Source organism: Cyclopterus lumpus, chromosome 21 (genome assembly GCF_009769545.1).
Source record: "Cyclopterus lumpus isolate fCycLum1 chromosome 21, fCycLum1.pri, whole genome shotgun sequence".
Classification (NCBI taxonomy): Eukaryota; Metazoa; Chordata; class Actinopteri; order Perciformes; family Cyclopteridae; genus Cyclopterus; species Cyclopterus lumpus.
In genome coordinates, this window is record NC_046986.1 from 4447312 (window position 1) to 4466677 (window position 19366).

The 19366-nt window shown below is 46.6% G+C and overlaps 1 protein-coding gene across 1 annotated transcript in view; it reads right to left on the reverse strand.

Annotated features, from left to right (window-relative positions):
- Positions 1–19366, reverse strand: part of LOC117751024 (diacylglycerol kinase beta) — a 59753-nt gene that overhangs the window by 11668 nt on the left and 28719 nt on the right. The window contains 3 exon segments of the mRNA XM_034562523.1: positions 2357–2558; positions 4118–4208; positions 10822–10886. Coding sequence (XP_034418414.1) covers positions 2357–2558; positions 4118–4208; positions 10822–10886 — 358 coding nt within the window.

Here is a 19366-nt window from a genome sequence, read left to right on the forward strand (position 1 = left end):
GGAACAGAGAAAAGCCTAAAGCTTAAGTAGAGGGGTTCAAATAAGTGTGTTTATTACCGAGTTAAGTACATTGTGTGCGTGATGTAAATTAAGTAAGTTACGCAACTTCTAATAACCAACGGTGGTCTCCTGGGTGAAGGTCCTGGGTCATCAGCCCAGCATGATGCTAGCTTCAATTTTGCTAGCTTCGTTGTTTATTTAAGAACACATAGGTAATATAATAATAATAATAATTATAAATAAGTCCAGACGAAGGCCTCAATCAAAAGGTCCACGTCATGACACCGTGGGGGGTTCATCTCTGGTCTGTAATGAGATGAGGACAATCCCTCGGAGTGAGGAGTGTGATGCTCGTCACTCCTCTGAGAGGGATTACGGCTCGGATTCAGGTCGAGAGTTAAGACCGCGCTGAAAGATTTACAACGGGAGCTCATGGAGACAAAACGCGCTTATTATGGTCTGGTTTTTTTGGGAGACCGGGTGGGAACTCCTGAGCTGAGCTTCACGTGTGAAATCAGTGGTTTTTAACCTTTGTGGTTATCGAACTCCTACGAAGAACAGACGTTTACCCAACTTTGTTCCCCAAAAATCTGTCAAAGGACCACATTAAATACATATAAAAACATGTATATTGGTTAACAGTTGAAGAGCATGAATAACAAACAACCTTTTTTTTACCATCTCAATTATTAGCGACTGGGGTGGAAAGCATTGCAACTCCACAGCTGATTATTGTTATTGTTGTATTATTAAATAAATGTGTATATAATCAGCTGCAATACGTTATTTCTTTATTTTCTAATTTTCTTCATTGCCCGGATTTGAACCTTCTCCGTTTATATTTTTATTGGAATCTGAATCTTTTCAGATCAATTTTTCCATGTTCCACTTGTTACCGTCAATGTGTCACGCGGTGGTCTTGGTCTGGGTCTTGGACTTGGTCTAGACCCCTTTAAGTCCTCCTCTGGTCTTAGTCATGACTTTTAAAACATTTTTTTTTTACGAAAACAGAAAAAAAAATCTTTCATCCAAAAACAGTTTTTCTTGCCGATTCACGATGCCGCTTGCACATAAATGTTAAAAAATTCAATATTCCTCATGCAACAAGGACTGTGGAGATGTGGAGGAGACACGTCCTCAGAGTTCATGCATAAAGGTGCCATATGTTTCCACGACTTCCTCCTCACGCCGTACTCTCCTTCACACAAAGTCTCTCTTTTTTGCTCGTCCTCTCCTCCTCCTCTCACTTCGGTGTAGCCCTGAGATCTCCATGGAAACAGGGTTCAGGTCAGTCGGCAGAAGACGCAGGAACAAAGTGGAGCGAAGGAGACCGAAGCGGGATGAGCCGAGAAAAGGCACCGAGTGGGTTGTTTTCTAATGTTTTGAGGACATCGAATGCAAACCGCAACCCGGACCTCCTCATGCCGGAGAGATTAGCCGAGTAATACAGAGACGTGAAGAGTTTGAATAACATCTCAACTGCATTGGCGTTCTTCGTCTTTAAAATGGGAATGAGCCGCTTTAACACATTATATAATGTCTTTATTTAGCTTCCTGTTGACATGTGTTTTGAGACATTCGTGCTGCCGCTTTTCTTTTTGTTTAGCTTGAACAAAAAACGCCTGATATAATGAAAGAAGAGAGAAATGGTGACGTGAGAAAAGTCCTTGGATGAACCAAGAAAATGCAATCGGCCAACTCTGACCAATTGTGTAACTTTACCACTCCCTCACTCGCTCACCGAGGACATGGTGCAGGCCGAGTCACTGCTTGTGATGAGTAAACTGACCTTTGTGTGTACAGTAGCAGCAGACGCCCAGCTAGTGAGCACACACACTGCTGACACATTCATGTTCATCTCCCCCCTTTAATCATTTCCAAAAGTCCAAAGTACATGTTTTAAGTCAATTATTGCTGACTAAAACGAATAGAAGGGAACAAATATCGTGCTGGTTTTGTGTGGGCTACCAGAGGGCCCATTCTCAAATCACACAAGAGGGCGGGGCCTCCCCACCGGCTGGACAAGAGCTTCACCCAAAGGTCAGACACGGTTCTACTCAGACGAAACACATCAACGCTGGTGTTCATATGGACACTTCTTACCAAAAAAATGTAATAATAACCTGCGCTGCGCGGTTGAAAACGGCTCAAAATCGTCACCTTCTGTTTTAAAATCAATCCCACGAGAGGTGAGAGTCAACCGTCCTGGGTCTAATCCACCTCCTGAAATACAGAAGAAGCGGCCGTGGTTTCTCAGCGCCTTTGCCCACCTTTTTTTTCCCCCTAAATGTGGCAGTCGGTTGATTGAGGCTCGTAACCAACGGTTACGCTTTAGAGACCTGTGACCTGCGCTCACCTTGCATGCAGAACTTGAGCTCTTTGGCGTCCGTGACGGTGCCGGCCGCCATCCTGTCGGGAACCTTCTTGCTCATGCGGTTGTAGTTCCTCCGCTTCTTCGACTCGCCCCACAGGTTGGAGCCGCCGTGCATGCTGGGAATGTTGAGCACGGCGATGCCCTCCAAGGAGGTGTTGCTGAGGTCCATGATGATCCCGTCGCACTGAGGGGGGGAGAGAGATTTCCACTTTTACATTTAAGGAATGACGCTTAAATACGACGTAGTTAACTTGACATGCTAGTCTGCAGGTTCTCTGAAAGCTGAATTTATGAATGGATTAGTCCCGACTACCGGAAACCGAACCCAGATTGTTCCCTGTTTGTTAATACGGCAATAAAAACAGCATTAAACTAGTTATTAATGCCTTAAATATATAGCAAAACCTTCCAGTTTATGGACTGCAAACAGTGAAAAACAGCGGAGACGGTTGTGGATTTTGTGCAATAAAGGGAATAAATACAGGGCTGTGGATGTTTGAGTATTAGTAAAGAACAATAATAGCGTTGTTTTCTATCCGTGCTTCGTTTTCAGGCTTCAAGAGCATCCGACGATCACCGAGGCTGAAACATATAAAACCGCCCCGACATGTTTCGTCTCACACGCCTCTTTGCAGCTTGGCCCCTCCTCCACCACCAAGTGGCTCCATCTAAAGCCCTCTCCCATTGGCTGCTTCTTCGTACAACTCTATTCCTGTAAATCAACGTCATCGTCGGTGTCAAAGCCAAAGTCTTCTCTCGAACAAAGCCTCTGCAGATAGAACTACAGGGTGGTGTGTGTGTGTGTGTGTGGATGTACAGCAACCAACTAATTGAGAGAAAGCTAACGCTAACATGCAGGCTAATGGGCACCAGAGATATTATAACCGCAGTGTATGATTTGCTGTATCATAAAGGAAGATCCGGCTTGTTTTGAGATTGGACCGCCTGTAGACTGAATATAAAGATGGACGACATGACGGCTTCCAAAAAAAAGAAGCCAAAACATTTAAATTGTCCCCCTGGTGGCTGGCTGCAGTATAAGTCATAAACCCCGCCCCCTTCATTTAAGCGCATTGGGACATAAGCCCAAAAAATAAATTACACACACCGGCTCTGGCGAGGTGCCTTTTTTTTCCACGGTTTCATGTTCCCTGAAGGCCACCGTGGTTCTTGGAAAGGGAGAGGCGCAGCGTCGGAGTATTCAGTCGGACGCAATTCCCAATCTCACCACTAGAGGCCACTTAAATCGCACACGCTGGTTTGATTAATACCAGAATGTTCAATTCCGACAATAAATACAGACAAAAAATGCGTTATAAATCGACACCGGTCGAGGTCCTTTAAAAAGAAAAGAAGAAGAATTAAACATACGGAAAAACCGTTGGAGACGTGGCAGCGTGTTGAATCCCCCCCCCCCTTCTGAAACCGTGCGCTCTCGAGTCCCGCTGCGCTATAAGCACCCAGGTGACAGATTATGCGGCGCCGTGTGACAGAATGAGGCAATCAGTGACTTTATGGAGCATTAATTTGACGCCGTGCTATGAATAGCCCCGCCTCATTAAAACCAGAAAATCACTTTGTTGTAAATCTTTTTTGCGAACACGTAAAAAGAAGAACAGCATCTGAGAGCCTGTCAACTAGTTGACGTGTAGCGTACACAAGACCGTTTCATATTCGATTGTTTAAAATCATCAAACGCGGCGTATTGTTGGGTATTTAAAGACGCTTTTCCTCATTTCTCACCTCCACTTCGATGCATTCGTTGAGCTTCTTGCAGGTGGCCGAGATGGTCTCCGTGGTGCCGAACTCAAAGTACCAGAGCTTGTTCTTCATCCTGAGGGGCCAGAGGGGAAACAGAAGTCACACATGTGTTTTTGTTGGTCCGACACGATATTTCCCCCCTTCGGTCTCGACGTGCACACGTATGGAAGCTGTCCGGTGCCTCGAGTCGTGTCACATTTTTGAAATCCGACAGCTCAGGACGAGCCGGAGGCCGAAGCTGCACCCGAAGCACCCCGAGGCCTCGGCTGGGCCCGGCAGCATCGATCCCTTCATAGGACGTTATCCTCCCCATCTCCCCCCTTGAAACGCCGACATCGCCTCTGGAGGGGACACGAGGGGGTGGTGGTGAAACATGGTGGAGGCTGTGCGATCGGGGGTAATATTATTGTGATTCACGGCAAAAAAAAAAAAAAAAATGCTACCCACAGGGCCGCTTTCTGCCCGGAGAGGAGTTAATTTTTTTAGTCAGAGGTGACCTGGTGGACGTGGTTCCCTTTATATCCCGATGTCAGTTTTTAGGGAACCGGACAGTGTCTGAACAACACGATCAGACCTCCTGCCCCCCCCCTGAAGTGGACTTTCTGGCTACGGCCAGTTGCTCTGAACGGGTGTAAGGGGATCCACCGCTCACTGATTACCAGGTTATCACGTGCGGCGTGCTGCAAGCTTCCAAAATCAAGAGAGACCACAGGAGGTCCAACCTCAAGTCTACAAAAATTAGATCATCTTTTTCAAATAAAAATAGAAATAAAACCCCCGACAAACAGCATATCTGACGTCTCCACGAGTGACGCACACGGTTTCATACAGGCGACACAAGCGCTCGGTTCAAAAGAGCATCTACACGTTTTAAAGGAAAGGTTCAAAATATTTGTCTGAAATAACGCGCGAGATGAGACTCGATGGACTTCTAAACAAAAAGGACTCGAAGCGAGACCTAAAACATCTTGATGTTTTTCTTTCCCCGCTAATTGTCTCTCTCCGTCCCTCGTTCGCTCTCTTTTTCCCCTTAACGCCTCCCCAGAAAGGATTATGAGCATATTTGAGATCACAATTAGGAACAGTTGCGATTCTCAATGAGGCGAGCCGCCTAACCTCATTAAGCCGCTTCCACTTGAGAGACGGTCTGTAAAAAAAAAAGAAGAAAAAATGCAATTAACTCGTAGCTTTCCCCTCTCGTACGGACAGAGTGGGGCAACAGGGAGACAGACTACTTCCATAAGCCTTCTCTCTATTATTCCCATGTTTATGCACCAAAAACTGGTGACATGCCGGAAACAAAAAGGATGTTAAATTATCTTCAAAGCGTGGGGGGGGGGGGGGGGGGAGTGGTGGTGTGTGGTGTGTGTGTGTGTGTGTGTGGGGGGGGGGGGGGGGGGGGTAGAAGTGTTTCTTGGACCTTGTCGTGTTATTCTCCCGTTCAGTTTGCGCAGCGAGACAAAGCAAAGTGCTTATTAATTCTATTCATCGTTAATGAATACGGTCGCTTTGAAAACCACTTTCAGAGAGAATTCGTGGAACCTGCCGGAGTCCCGCTCGGCCTGAGAGAGAGAACGAGAGAACCCCCCGATCGGCTTTTGAGGGGGTGGAACCGTGATGTTATGGAAACAGTGCTCGGCAAAGCTCAAGGGGGGGGGGGGGGGGGGGCTCCCGATCTCTGTGGACTGTATCAAGTTATCTCATTGGGCCCCTCGCTGCAGATAAGCATCTCCTTTAATCCCCAGTGTGAGCAGTGACCCCGTGACCCCCCCCCCCCCCCCCCCCCCCCTCCATTGTTGTTGTAGAGGGTGAGTCGTGACATGTGATACAACCTCCCTCACCGTCCACGGAGAGCTAAGCCTCTCTGGAGGATTTCGTGGAGGAGCTCAGGCTGTAAACAGGAAGTGGACGTAGTCGTCGTCGTCGTCGTCGCTTCGAAGCCTCGAGTTCGGATATTCTGCCGTCGCCATCTTGGATTACGGCCGTCGGCGTGTTGTTGTTGTTGTTGTTTTTTTGCAACCTACGAGCGGAAGTTGCCATATTTTGAAATACGAAGATGTGACAGAGAGACGGCGTTTACGTCTCTGGTGGTGGCTGCAACCTGTCAATCACCTTGTAGCCCCGCCCCTAGAGCACACCTTGCTTTATGGTCTGTTTTGACTGAATTTTGTTTGTCAATACATTTGCACGTTTATGAATATTTTCCACATTTGTTTTTCTCGCACAACTAAAGCATAAATACATATTTTTACGTCGGTCCTCCTTTCCACTCACTAAAGTTCTGTGGACCAATCAGGTCGCACTACACACACCCATCAAGGTTTTTGAAGGAAAGGTGGTGAGGAAACGACATAGGATGCAATTAGTTGGCCTATTGGACCGCGGCAAGAAGGAACTCGGGAGAAAAAGATTCTGAGGAAACTTTCGTTTATTTTTTTATTCCCATCTGCAGAAACTAAGTGTTTTATATATTTTTCTCCATTCAACGTTTTCATCAAATGTATGAAATATTGATGTATAGAGCCCCATCTATGCCTTTTACGCAAGATGGCCCCCGAACTCCCCAATAATCATGATTTATTGATCAGGTTGCCGTCTGGAAGAATGCGCCGACGGGACGTGTGTTGTTGTTCGTGGCTTAAAACAAGAGAAGCATATTGAAAAGACTATTTTTAATATTGATGAATTTACAGAACATCTTAAGGGAAGTAGCTGCTTCTTTGACTTTGACTTGTGATCGGATTTAATATATAAAAAAAACTGATTGTCTACATGCAACATGAGTCTAAATCATTGGAAATTACCATCACAATTATTATATTGTGATCACTACAGCAGCTTTTTAAGTTTTTAATACGTTTCTGCACATTAATTAGGTCAGAGGTCATGATTAAATTATTTAAAAAATAATATATATATATATATATACATACAGTACATAAATATACCTATATACATTTTTTTCTTCCAAACATACATTTTAGAAAATGACATGTATTTTTGAACAAGGTCTTTTCAATAACGTCTGTAAACAAGGTCATTCATGGCGTGAGTCAATTGTTTGTGTGCACACAAGAAGTCGTCCTTAAATGTGTGTTGTGAACGCTCGCTCGCCCTTGACTGTCAAACAGGAAGTAGAGAGAGCGCGGGTGGGGAGGGGAGGGGGGGGGCTCGTCTCCTCCGGCATTTGAAGCTTTGACTTCGATGGATAACGCGTCGTAATTCTACGTCACACAAAAATCATCCCGCAGATAATGTTGAGCGTCACGCTCGTAAATCGTGAACGCACAAAAAGAAAGAGAGCAGAAGCAACAAAAAAACGGCCATCTTTCAGCCTCGGGGGGCCCCGAGTGTGACACGAGTCAACGTCGCGCACACACACACACACACACACACACACACACACACACACACACACACACATTGTGAGGAGTCATTAGCACCTGGGCTCCGGGCTCCTGGAGGTCTGGCTACTGTGACCATTAGATGCTGGTGGCGGGTTGAGGTGTCAGGAGTCGCACATCCCCCCTCTGTCCCGACAGGCCCGGGGACGGGGAGGGCGACACCGAGGGGGGGGGGGGGATGTGCTAGTCGACAGGCGGGGGGGGGGGGAGTGTGTTAAAGACACACACACACATGCAGACGGAGTGTGAGTGGCAGGGAGGACAATAAAGCGGTGAGCTGAGTGCTACATGTGGCTACAGGGCCTCTCTCTCAACCAGGTCAAAGGTCATCCATCATCCGCTGCGCCCGGAGGGAGAGAGAGAGAGAGAGAGAGATTTTCTCTCTCTCTCTCTCTCCCTCCATTGAATTTCGCCGTGAAGAAAGAGAGGACGGAAACCTCCTCTGCCAAAAGAACCCACAACAGAACAGTCGCGGCTGTCCGTCACTCTGCGGACGCACCGAAGAGGAAAAAGACTGATTATGAGAGAGAGAGAGAGAGAGAGAGAGAGAGAGAGAGAGAGAGAGAGAGAGAGAGAGAGAGAGAGAGAGAGAGAGCTCTTCCTTCTGCCTGTGGTGCTGGGAAAATATACGGGGCTCGGGACGGATCGATGGACGGCATTAATTATTGAATTTCAAAGAGTCTTTTCCTCTTTCTTACCCTCCTCCTCCTGCTCTTCTTCCTCTCCTTCTTTCTTCTTGTTACAGTATGTAGAGTAGTTAACGGGGGAGGGGAGCACACGTGTTGCTGTCGTCATGCGAACAACATGAAAGCGCCAGCTTATCATACAAACACGCTTTTTATACTTCGCCGAGAAGTGCAGCGGCGGTGAAAGTACACGTTGCGTTTTTTTTGGGGGGCTTTTTCGGGGACCCTCCCCCCCTCAGGGCCCCGGGGCGATTGGTGCTGGTGTGTGTGTGCGTACTTAAGCGTGAACACAAACGCCGTCGAATGGCTTTTAGGCAAAGTCCTGCGTGACGTAAAGAGGTCGAGACACGAGAGGATTATTCACACACACACACACACACACACACACACACACACACACACACACACACGCACACCAAATGTTGCCTAACGCTCACGCCTCGGGGGCCCCCGGCTAAGACAACAAGCAGCGGCACGCGCTCATCGGCAGCGATTGGCCTTCAGGGCGACGGCGTTCGGCGTGCACGCGGCGAATTTGTGCATTTGTGGATGGTGTCGGCTTCGGGGGCCGAGAGGTGTGTACTTTAAAAGACTCACACGGAGGAACTACGAGCATGTGAGTCATTATGAAGGAGGAGTGGGCGGCGCTTTTTTAAAGCCTCGGGTTCAGCGTCTTGGTTTTTGTCCGTCATGGTCTTTGTGTTTTTGTTTTTATTTGTTTACAAACAGCAGTGACATGAGGGGGCGGAGCTAATAATTTGACCGGACTAACTTTCATGAAGTGAAAACGCACCGGGAAAGAGTTAAAGACGAAAACAACTTCCAGACCGGATATAGCGGTCGCCGTGGTAGCGACCTGTCAATCACAGTAAGCACCGCCCTAAAGCATCCGCTGCTTTATGGTCTGTTTGACTCTAAATTACCATAATTTACTAAATGAACATCACGCTGTATTGAAGAAGACTTGAAACTAGAAAAAAAAACTAATGTTTACAATGTTTACTGAGGGAATAAATCAAGAGAAGTAGAGTCATTTATATAGACTTCTATACAACCAGAGGAGTCGCCCCCTGGTGGTCAGGAGAGAGAATGCGGCTTTAACACATGAAGCATAGACTTCTATACAACCAGAGGAGTCGCCCCCTGGTGGTCAGGAGAGAGAATGCAGCTTTAACACATGAAGCATAGACTTCTATACAACCAGAGGAGTCGCCCCCTGGTGGTCAGTAGAGAGAATGCAGCTTTAACACATGAAGCATAGACTTCTATACAACCAGAGGAGTCGCCCCCTGGTGGTCAGTAGAGATAATGCAGCTTTAACACATGAAGCATAGACTTCTATACAACCAGAGGAGTCGCCCCCTGGTGGTCAGGAGAGAGAATGCAGCTTTAACACATGAAGCATAGACTTCTATACAACCAGAGGAGTCGCCCCCTGGTGGTCAGTAGAGATAATGCAGCTTTAACACATGAAGCATAGACTTCTATACAACCAGAGGAGTCGCCCCCTGGTGGTCAGGAGAGAGAATGCAGCTTTAACACATGAAGCATAGACTTCTATACAACCAGAGGAGTCGCCCCCCCTGGTCAGGAGAGAGAATGCAGGTTTGAGGAACCGGAGGTCACATGGCTCTCACAATATCAGTTGATTGAAACACAACAACAACCTCTGGGTGTGACGTTCGTGGCGCCCCGTGTGTACAGCACCACCACCCGGGTTGGACTACGTTCAGATCCCCCACCTTCCAGGTCCAGGTTTTAGGGGTCTGAAGGTGTCAATCTGGTCCACCAGGGGTGTTTAACAACGATGGAGATCTAAGGCCCAGAAGGAAGCAGGAAGAAGCAGGCTGGGATACACAGACACGACTCTTTTCATGAGATTTGTTGACAATAAGAAGATTGTCGTTCATCACTAATCTTATCCTTTACTCATTCGTGTTATATGTTTGGGATGTCTGCACCGAGCCTCTGGGTGTTTCGCCCCCCCCCCCCCCCCCCCCCCCCCCCCCTGATACGACAGGAGGGGCACAGTTAATGGACTTTACGACTCGTCTCGGGGAGTAAAACTCGTGTGCTCTGGCTCTGGAGGAGACGTTTTCAAAGTTTGAGTACTAAAAAATAATAATATCTCCCGATGATGCGATTATGGAAAATCATCTCGAGGTTATATTTGCGACGTTAAACAAACAAAAAGCTTCTGACGAATGAAGCTGGCAGCGTTATTGATTCCCATGTCTGGAAAGGTCACGTGACGAGGTTGAATTATATATATATATATATATATTTTATTTTAGCGTTAGCTGAGAACTTTCCCTGAACCAACAAACAACACAACAATCAACTAATAATTGTGGTTCCAAACATTTCCGTGTGGATTATGGACTTCCACTTCCTCCCGGCTCAAGTGCTCAAAACGAGGCACGGCCGACGTATTGATTCCACTACGCGGTCGGGTTCCATAGTGAAGGTCGCCGGTTGGTTATGAGATTGCTCGTGATTGCTAATGATGTCTGAAGGTACACGCCCCCCACGCCCCCCCCCCCCCCCCCCCCCTGAATGTGATGGACACGCCTCCATCGACGCCGCTTCCGCTCACCTGCTGTTGAACTTCTCGGGGTGCTTCTCCCGCATCAGGTGGAAGCGATGGGCGATGGAGGCGTCCTGCGGGAGAGAGAGAGCAGGAGAGACATTACCCAGAGTGCATCAGTACACAGCTTGCTAGAGGTCAAATGTAAAAATTCGGTGGACTCCGGGTTCAGCCGTCTCCCACTTTTATTTCATTTCATACTTTTTTTTTTCTTTCATTCGTCTATATCTGGGACGTGAATTAAAGGAACATTATGGTCTGTCTGGCACCGCTGTGAAAGAAGGGGACTCGACATCTCGGTGGTGAACTCCCTTCTAACCGATCGAGCGTACCAGTTACGTGTCGTTGCTCTTCCTGTAGTAAGCGGCCTGACCATTAAATATTATAAACAATGCTAAATATGTTAATTTAGTCTGTTACTGTATATATCATCAAGCCAAATTACATGTATGCATGTTGTAGTGTATTATATTTTAGATTCCAGTACATAATTATATATATATATATACTTATGGCACGAACCAGGCTGGAGCGAAAGGTCACAAGTAGATTGGAGCAGGCCTCAGGCTGGACTGCCCCCCCCCCCCCCATGTGTTTAACCCCTGACCTCTGGGTCAGAGGTGGGTGTAACCCCGATCAGTCACAAGAGCAGCCTCGGTGTGACCTCCCTCACAGACAAACACAAACACCGCGCTGTCACCGCGGCGTTATCGATGCTCGGCGTCGTTAACCAGGCAAGAGGAGCTCGATGAGAGGAGGCTCCTTTCAGACCTCGGTACCTCCGGCAGTGGGAGGAGCTACGTTTGTGGGCCAAATACGCTCTGCGGCAAACAAATGTTTATGAAACGTAAACAAATCCTCCTCAAATTTATCATTGATAAACCTCGCACCGCTGTCACTTTATACTTTAGAGACACCGTATACACTTTAATAAATAGTTTTACATTTTCATTTCCTTCATTATTTAAATTCTATTTTATTATATTTTATTGTATTGTATATTTGTAAAAAAATGTTTTGCTGCTATATTTCCCCCTGCGGATGAATAAAGTAAAATCTAATCTAATCTAATCTTTGAAAATATATATATATATATATATATATATATATATATATATATATTTCTTTACAAATCTTTAGGGATTAATACAATTGCCAAAAGTAGAATGATGTAGTTAAGCTAACGTCATTTAGCTGCTCGTTAGCAACCGCCTTTTTTCACCAGTGGGGGATTTTCTCATGCATTTTATGTCCTGGAACAGAACATTACAATCTCTAAAGTTTTGCGTTATTTTATTTCATAAAAAAAAAAAAAAAGTGCAAAGAAACGACTCATTTCCGTTTTTTTAAAAATTATTCTTATTAATTCTCACAGCACTTTATACGTAAGCTGTCGTATGAACGTTAAGACTCCAGCGGGCGCAAACAAAAACCACGACCCGAGGCCGACACACACACACACACACACACACACACACACACACACACACACACACACACACACTGGACACTTGAGCTTTCAGTGCATGTGATCAATTAGACGCAGCGGCTCTAATGCGACCGCACGTTGAGTTTGACCAGAGCTGCTGCTTCTCCACTTCGGGGCCCCGAGGACGTGATCTGGTCCCCCCCCCCCCCCCTCCAGATAACCAGCCGCTGTATGTATAAAATAAGTTCAAGATGCATGCTTTATAGATTACATTGATTTTTATGTCAGAGGAAACGATATAGCTAAACGTGGACGTATGCGCGGACACGCTGCACGTGCGCGAGGCTCGGAGGGATGGAGAGTGTCACCGCGGTAACGACGTTAACGCATGGAGACAGAGATGAGCGCTGTTTAATAACACCATCTGGTTCCATTAAAGAGACAAGACGCATGACACAACCCGAGCCGCTGCCTCCAGTGGGGAGACGACAAAGACATGACTATGAAACGAAAAGAAAATGAATTAACTGATAGGATATAAAACTTTATACAGAAGTGGAAGCTGCAATCACAACACACATCTATTCACTGTGGAGACGGACATGTGCATCTGATACGCTAAGTTCCCATATGGAGGGATACATTTGCCAATTATTAAACTAATTGGGCCTCAAGTAATGTCATTTTCATTTTTTTCCCCTTCATTTTGAGACGTGATTGTGTTTCGTTGTGTTATTTTTCTTTCGATGTGGTAGCTGATACAATGTTTTGCACAGCATGCAGATTATCAGTGGAAGGGTGTCATTTTTCCATTTTTTTTTCTTATTCAGCTGTGACACTTAAAGAGAGGCGGAGAGGAACTGACTGTGCATGTGTAATTTTAGGGAAATTAGAGGCGTTATAATTTTAAGAGATAAATAAGGAGGGTTCAAACTGCACTTTGAGTCATCGTGACTCTTAAACCAGCTTCTCTACACCCATGGGTCCACTGCCAAATGGTTAATACACAGTAATATACAAATTATATACAAAAGTGCTCAAGAATTCACTTAAATAGAAAAGTCAAATTAAAATGCATACTTTCAATGACCTGTGACGCTCTTCAATCAGGTGCTTTCCCTATTAGCCAGCTAACTAAATTCTTCTTTTTCTATTTTCTTTCTGTAAAAAAATGACGTGGGCCACGACGACCGTGCGCCGGCGAAAAACTGCAATCCAATTAAAAATAATCAGAGCTCTCTCTGACCCGAGGTATTCAACAATATGCCCTCCCCATTAATTCATGGCTACCTTTACGCTTCATGAGGGAAACAGAAACGTGGAACCTGAAGATGAACGCCGAGGCAACAAGTGTTTCCATTAATACGTCTCTGCATTCCTGGAGGTGTAAAAAAGGTGCATATTCACACCAGAGTCTGGCACGGTGCAACCGTGACAGGGCGACAACGTGTGTGTGGGACGGCGTGTGTGTGTGACGGCGTGTGTGTGTGACGGCGTGTGTGTGTGACGGCGTGTGTGTGACGGCGTGACGGCCGTTGTGGCACCGCGCCCGGCCTGTGCAGGTGTTTCCCCGGAAACCGGAAGCTTGAGACAAGACAGGTGGACGGGGTCAATTTGACGGGCACCCGCGATGCCCGTCAACCTCCAAGAGCCGTCCGCCGGTGGTCAGAACAATGTTGCAGAGCTCAAACTACAACAACAACAACAACAACAACAATAATAAAAAGCTGATTCTCATGGCAAGGTTACTCCTCACAACAAGCGCCCACGAGAGAAGAACAAATAAAAAGTAGCCTCGGAGCCAGGCTATTATCCTTTCCCTGATTTTGGTCCATTTTGGGCCCAGACAATGACCCCCCCCCCCCCCACCCCCCACCCCCCCCTGCAGGCAATCACTGACCGGTCCCCCCTCCTGCACTGTTATTGTTTTGGTGCATTCTGTCCCCTCCCTGTCTAACAAAATGTGACATTTGCCGTGGCCGACAGTCGGCCGTGTGATGAAGGTTGTTTTGATCTTGCCGATTGAAGGTTTTTTTTGCACAGGGGGGGGGGGGGGGCAAGAGGAGGTGCTGCTGGACGGGGGGATGGCAAAGTGGGAAGGGGGAAATCGACAGAAAAACAACAACAGTAACAAAAAAAAGTAACAAAAAAAGAAAAGCTGGCTCGGTGGGAAAGGGGCGGGGCTAGAGAGATGTCAGTCAGGGCTCTAAACGCTCTTATCCGATGATTTATAATTTAAGGTCTTCATTTGGTTTCCCATTGAAACTACAGTCTTATTATTATTATTATTATCGAGAAAAGGAAGAACAATATATGAAAAGTTCTGCATAATAAAAATGTTAATAATCAAATCACGTGACACAAAATTAAACCTTTGACTTTCCGTCTCATAAGTAATTCTACTTATCTTCTAACTTACATATAACTCATATTTATTATTCATACTTTTTTTATTTTTTTATAGCAGCAATGGTCTTTCATAAAATGTTATTAATGCTTTTAGTAAAAAGTGTAAATACGGTATTTTAACAGTTAAGTTGATGAAATGCATGAACAGATGAAGATGAAGCATCTTCATAAAATACCTGGTGGACTTGAGTGTAAATCTTTTAATAAACACCTAAATATGTTTATTTATGTTGCTTCGTCGGGCGGTTTCAGAGCGACGGGTGTTTCACTTCCACGAGCGACCGTGCTCACTGGTGACTCGCAGGTTGCTCGTGGATAATAAACACGCTTGAGTACGCACTCGAGGTGAGGGGACCCGCTCAGTGAGGCCGAACACCGCGAGTCGATGTTATGGCGTTTGGCGTTCTGCACGTGAACCCAGGACCTGCACGCTCGCGTATGACATCATCGTTTACGTCTTGTGAAAAGGCTCCATGGAGACGTGCTCATGGTCTGAAGCTTCCAGGCGCTTTCAATTTGTCAATGCGCTTATGTGTGTGTGCGCACGTGTTTCATCATGTGTGTGTGTGTGTGTGAGCGCCCGTACCTCCCGTCTTTAAGACCAGCCAGGTGTCACTCAGCACGGTCATTCATTACCGCGGTAACCTGGCCTGAACCTGGCAGGCGCTCACTTCCTGTCACTGATACTTCCACTGACCTTCAGTCTGTGCCAGCGCTGCTCGTCTCTCTCTCACACACACACACACACACACACACACACACACACACACACACACACACGCGCGCGCAGGGCCTCCGCCTCGGCGCGCTGACCGCGATGTCAGGGAGTCACTGTAACTGATGCGGCTCTCGGATTATGAAGAATCCCGGTGGTGCCGAGGCAAAGAGCAGCAGCCTCCGGTCGGGCTGAGCCACGGCACCGGCTAACGTTTCCTCACGATTTCAAATGTGAATGCACAAGCGTCCCGTGAGCCGACGCTCTCTGCTGGACCTAAAACGCCATCACGTCAACAGATGAGGAACACAGAGAGCAATTACATCCTCTGCGTCTCTGAAGCCGTGGCTTTTGGGAAATATTCTATTTTGGAGCACTTCATGTGTTAAAGCTGCATTCTCTCTACTGACCACCAGGGGGGCGACTCCTGTGGTTGTATAGAAGTCTATGCTTCATGTGTTAAAGCTGCATTCTCTCTCCTGGCCACCAGGGGGCGACTCCTCTGGTTGTATAGAAGTCTATGCTTCATGCGTTAAAGCTGCATTCTCTCTCCTGACCACCAGGGGGCGACTCCTCTGGTTGTATAGAAGTCTATGTTTCATGTGTTAAAGCTGCATTCTCTCTACTGACCACCAGGGGGCGACTCCTCTGGTTGTATAGAAGTCTATGCTTCATGTGTTAAAGCTGCATTCTCTCTCCTGACCACCAGGGGGCGACTCCTCTGGTTGTATAGAAGTCTGTGCTTCATGCGTTAAAGCTGCATTCTCTCTCCTGACCACCAGGGGGCGACTCCTCTGGTTGTATAGAAGTCTATGTTTCATGTGTTAAAGCTGCATTCTCTCTACTGACCACCAGGGGGCGACTCCTCTGGTTGTATAGAAGTCTATGCTTCATGTGTTAAAGCTGCATTCTCTCTCCTGACCACCAGGGGGCGACTCCTCTGGTTGTATAGAAGTCTGTGCTTCATGTGTTAAAGCTGCATTCTCTCTCCTGACCACCAGGGGGCGACTCCTCTGGTTGTATAGAAGTCTATATAAATGACTCTACTTCTCTTGATGTATTCCCTCAGTAAACATTGTAAACATTAGTTTTTGGTCTCAATCTCTAGTTTCAAGTCTTCTTCAATACAGCGTGATGTTCATTTAGTAAATTATGGTCATTTAGAGTCAAACAGACCATAAAGCAGGGGATGCTTTAGGGCGGGGCTTCCTTTTGACTGACAGGTCGCTACCATTTACTTTTTCGAGTGAATAATAGAAATGAACCTGTCATTACATTTTAAGATATTTAAACGCTCCGAAATCACATTCAAATTGATTCATTCACGACAATTAGACACACCAGAACACCTGCAAGATGGACACTGAGGTTTTTTTTTGTTGTCATGAACAATTTTCCGGCTTAACTTCCACCTGCGCTAGCATTCAAGAGGGCCTGCAGTGAACTGGTCCTGGTGCAGCTTCGGCCAATCAGGTTGAAAGAAGCAGCTCGCGACTTATACGTCCGTCGGAGGAGGCGCAGGATCGCCTTGGCCCCTCCAGGCCGGATGGGTGCATTCGGGAATGGTCCATTAACAGCAGGAATCGTCTTGCAACCACACGGCGTGGTGGAGTGCGTGCACACGCGCACACACACATTCACACCTTGCAGCCCGCCCGTCGCGCGCTGCAGAGGGATCGGCTTCCTCGCTGCAACGCGAGGCGCCATCTTTAATGGCTGCTGACATGCTGCGATTTCCTCCTCTCGAATTCCTCTCACGAGATTCTTTCCAGGCCGCGGGTCAACAAGTAGGACGCAAAAAAAGGCTCAACTTAGCTGTTTTAATGCGCCCCCGCCCTCCAAACAACGTATTTAGTTATAATAATATGAAGCCACGTGAAGATGAAAAGGGAGCTCAATGCACCTGTAGATGTTCCCGTCATCACTAAACCTTCTGGAGACGAAACATAACACTTCAGGTTTCAAGCTACATTTTCCATATAGTCTTATTTGAGCTCAAATATGGGAGCAGATTGAAACATAAATCACATAACACACCTTCTGATTTACTGTAAATTTAGAAGGTGTGTTATGCGTCTTCTGTTTTTTCGGGGTGGGGGCGTTCAGCACACATGCTCCGCGCCATGTCACCCACAATTAAGTCAGCGAGATAAAAGGACAGATGACTGTGTCGAGGCTTTCAGATTTCGGCCTTGCCAGCCTCCCGTCTCCACGGCAACCGAAACCCTTGCGAGTTTTGCGATCGTCGGGAAGGCAGGAAAAAAACACAAAAAAAACAGGTCGGTAAACCAGATCCGAGGGTAACTAACGCTCAGGTGTCGTGTGCTCGCAGATACTCGGCCATCTGTCGCAGCCATCTTTTTTTGTTTAATGGCCGTGAAACACTGGCGCGTCGTCAGGACCCCGACGAAGACAGGCGCTAACAGAGACAGCCGGTTTTTAACTCGACATGTGTTTTATATAATGCCATGAAAAGACCCTCTCAATACTCAACCGACCACCGTCTGTGACTCTCACCACCAAGGATATTAAACCAACTACGGTGGCCTGTTTGGAGCTGCAGATTCATTTGCATTTTTTTGAGTAAAATCAATGTAAAAAATAAATAAATAAATCGAAAGAGATTGAAATGGATTCAACCACGTCGTTAGACCTTTTTAGTAAAAGAAAGAAAAAAAACAGCATCGGGCGCCTGATACTGTGTTTTTCTCCCTCCGCTGCATGGCTTTAACACCCAACGGTGATGCAACGGCGTCCCTGCGTACACCTGCACATCACAGGAACACCATTGTCTCCCTCGGGTGCTGCAACCTTCGATTTAAAAAGGTGCAACTGTACATATGGCGGTGGCACATTAATATGCCGTTGGCTTCCTCCGTGTGATGTTTCGACACCGATGGAGGACTCAGGGGGGGGAGGGGTCGGGAGGGGGGGGGGGGGGGGGGGGGGGGGGGGGGGGGGGGCAGTTATATAACAACACTGTGGTTCGTCCTCTTCTTGCCAAAACTCCCATTGGCTCCTCCCTGCACGCATATGTCTCCTTCACACTGATTCATGTCTCCTTCACACTGATTCATGTCTCCTTCACACTGATTCATGTACACTCTTGTGTATTCATACGTTACTTACTCACGAGCACCACTGTTATTTTTTTTAATCTCTCATCTTAAATGGTAATTTCTGATTTGATTTGATGACTCGGCTCGAAGTTTTTGTCCAAACGCCAGCAGGGGGGTCTGGTTTCCATAGCAACACTGAAACACACACACCGTGCTTCTTGCTGCGAGTTTGGCATCGAGGTGTTTATCTGCAGTCCCAAAGTCCGCATGCGATGAAATGCCTCGTCAGTCTCGCTCCTAATGGACTTTAAGTACGTTCTAGTTTGTTTTTGACAACGTGGAATTTTTGTTTTCCGCGTAGGAAAGGAGGTTACTGTCGGTGGGTGGGTCACATGACTTTATAATAAATCACCTCTGGGATTCAACGTCATCGTGGTCTGCAGAAATGTGCAATGTTTATTATTCTGGCTCCTGGGTTGTTGTTTACCGTGGCGGAACATGAAGGAAGGCCAGTTCTTAATGGGAGCTAAGTATGGAGGCTATTTATAGGACGCCTGCAACGCCTGTGAGCCGATGACTGAGGGATTCATTTAAATGATGTGTGTGTGTGTGTGTGTGTGTGTAACCGAAACCTCAGACTTCCGAGTGCACTGGAAAATAAATCAGCAGACCAGCGATGCGCTAACTTTTTTTTTTTTTTTTTTTTTCGTCACCTCTTGTAAAAACAAAAATAAACATCCCTGAGCTTTTTACACAAGTATCTCCATCAGGATAAGATTAAACATTTTTTTTTTTTTTTTTAAAGGGTTGCTAAGCAACTGGGACCTGGCAGCATGTTTCCTTCCCTCCAATTAAAAGAGGAATCCTGCCCAACAGGGAAACAGAAAAGTCACTGATGAATCTGCTAATTGCTCGTGTCCACACAGACCGGGTAATCTCTCT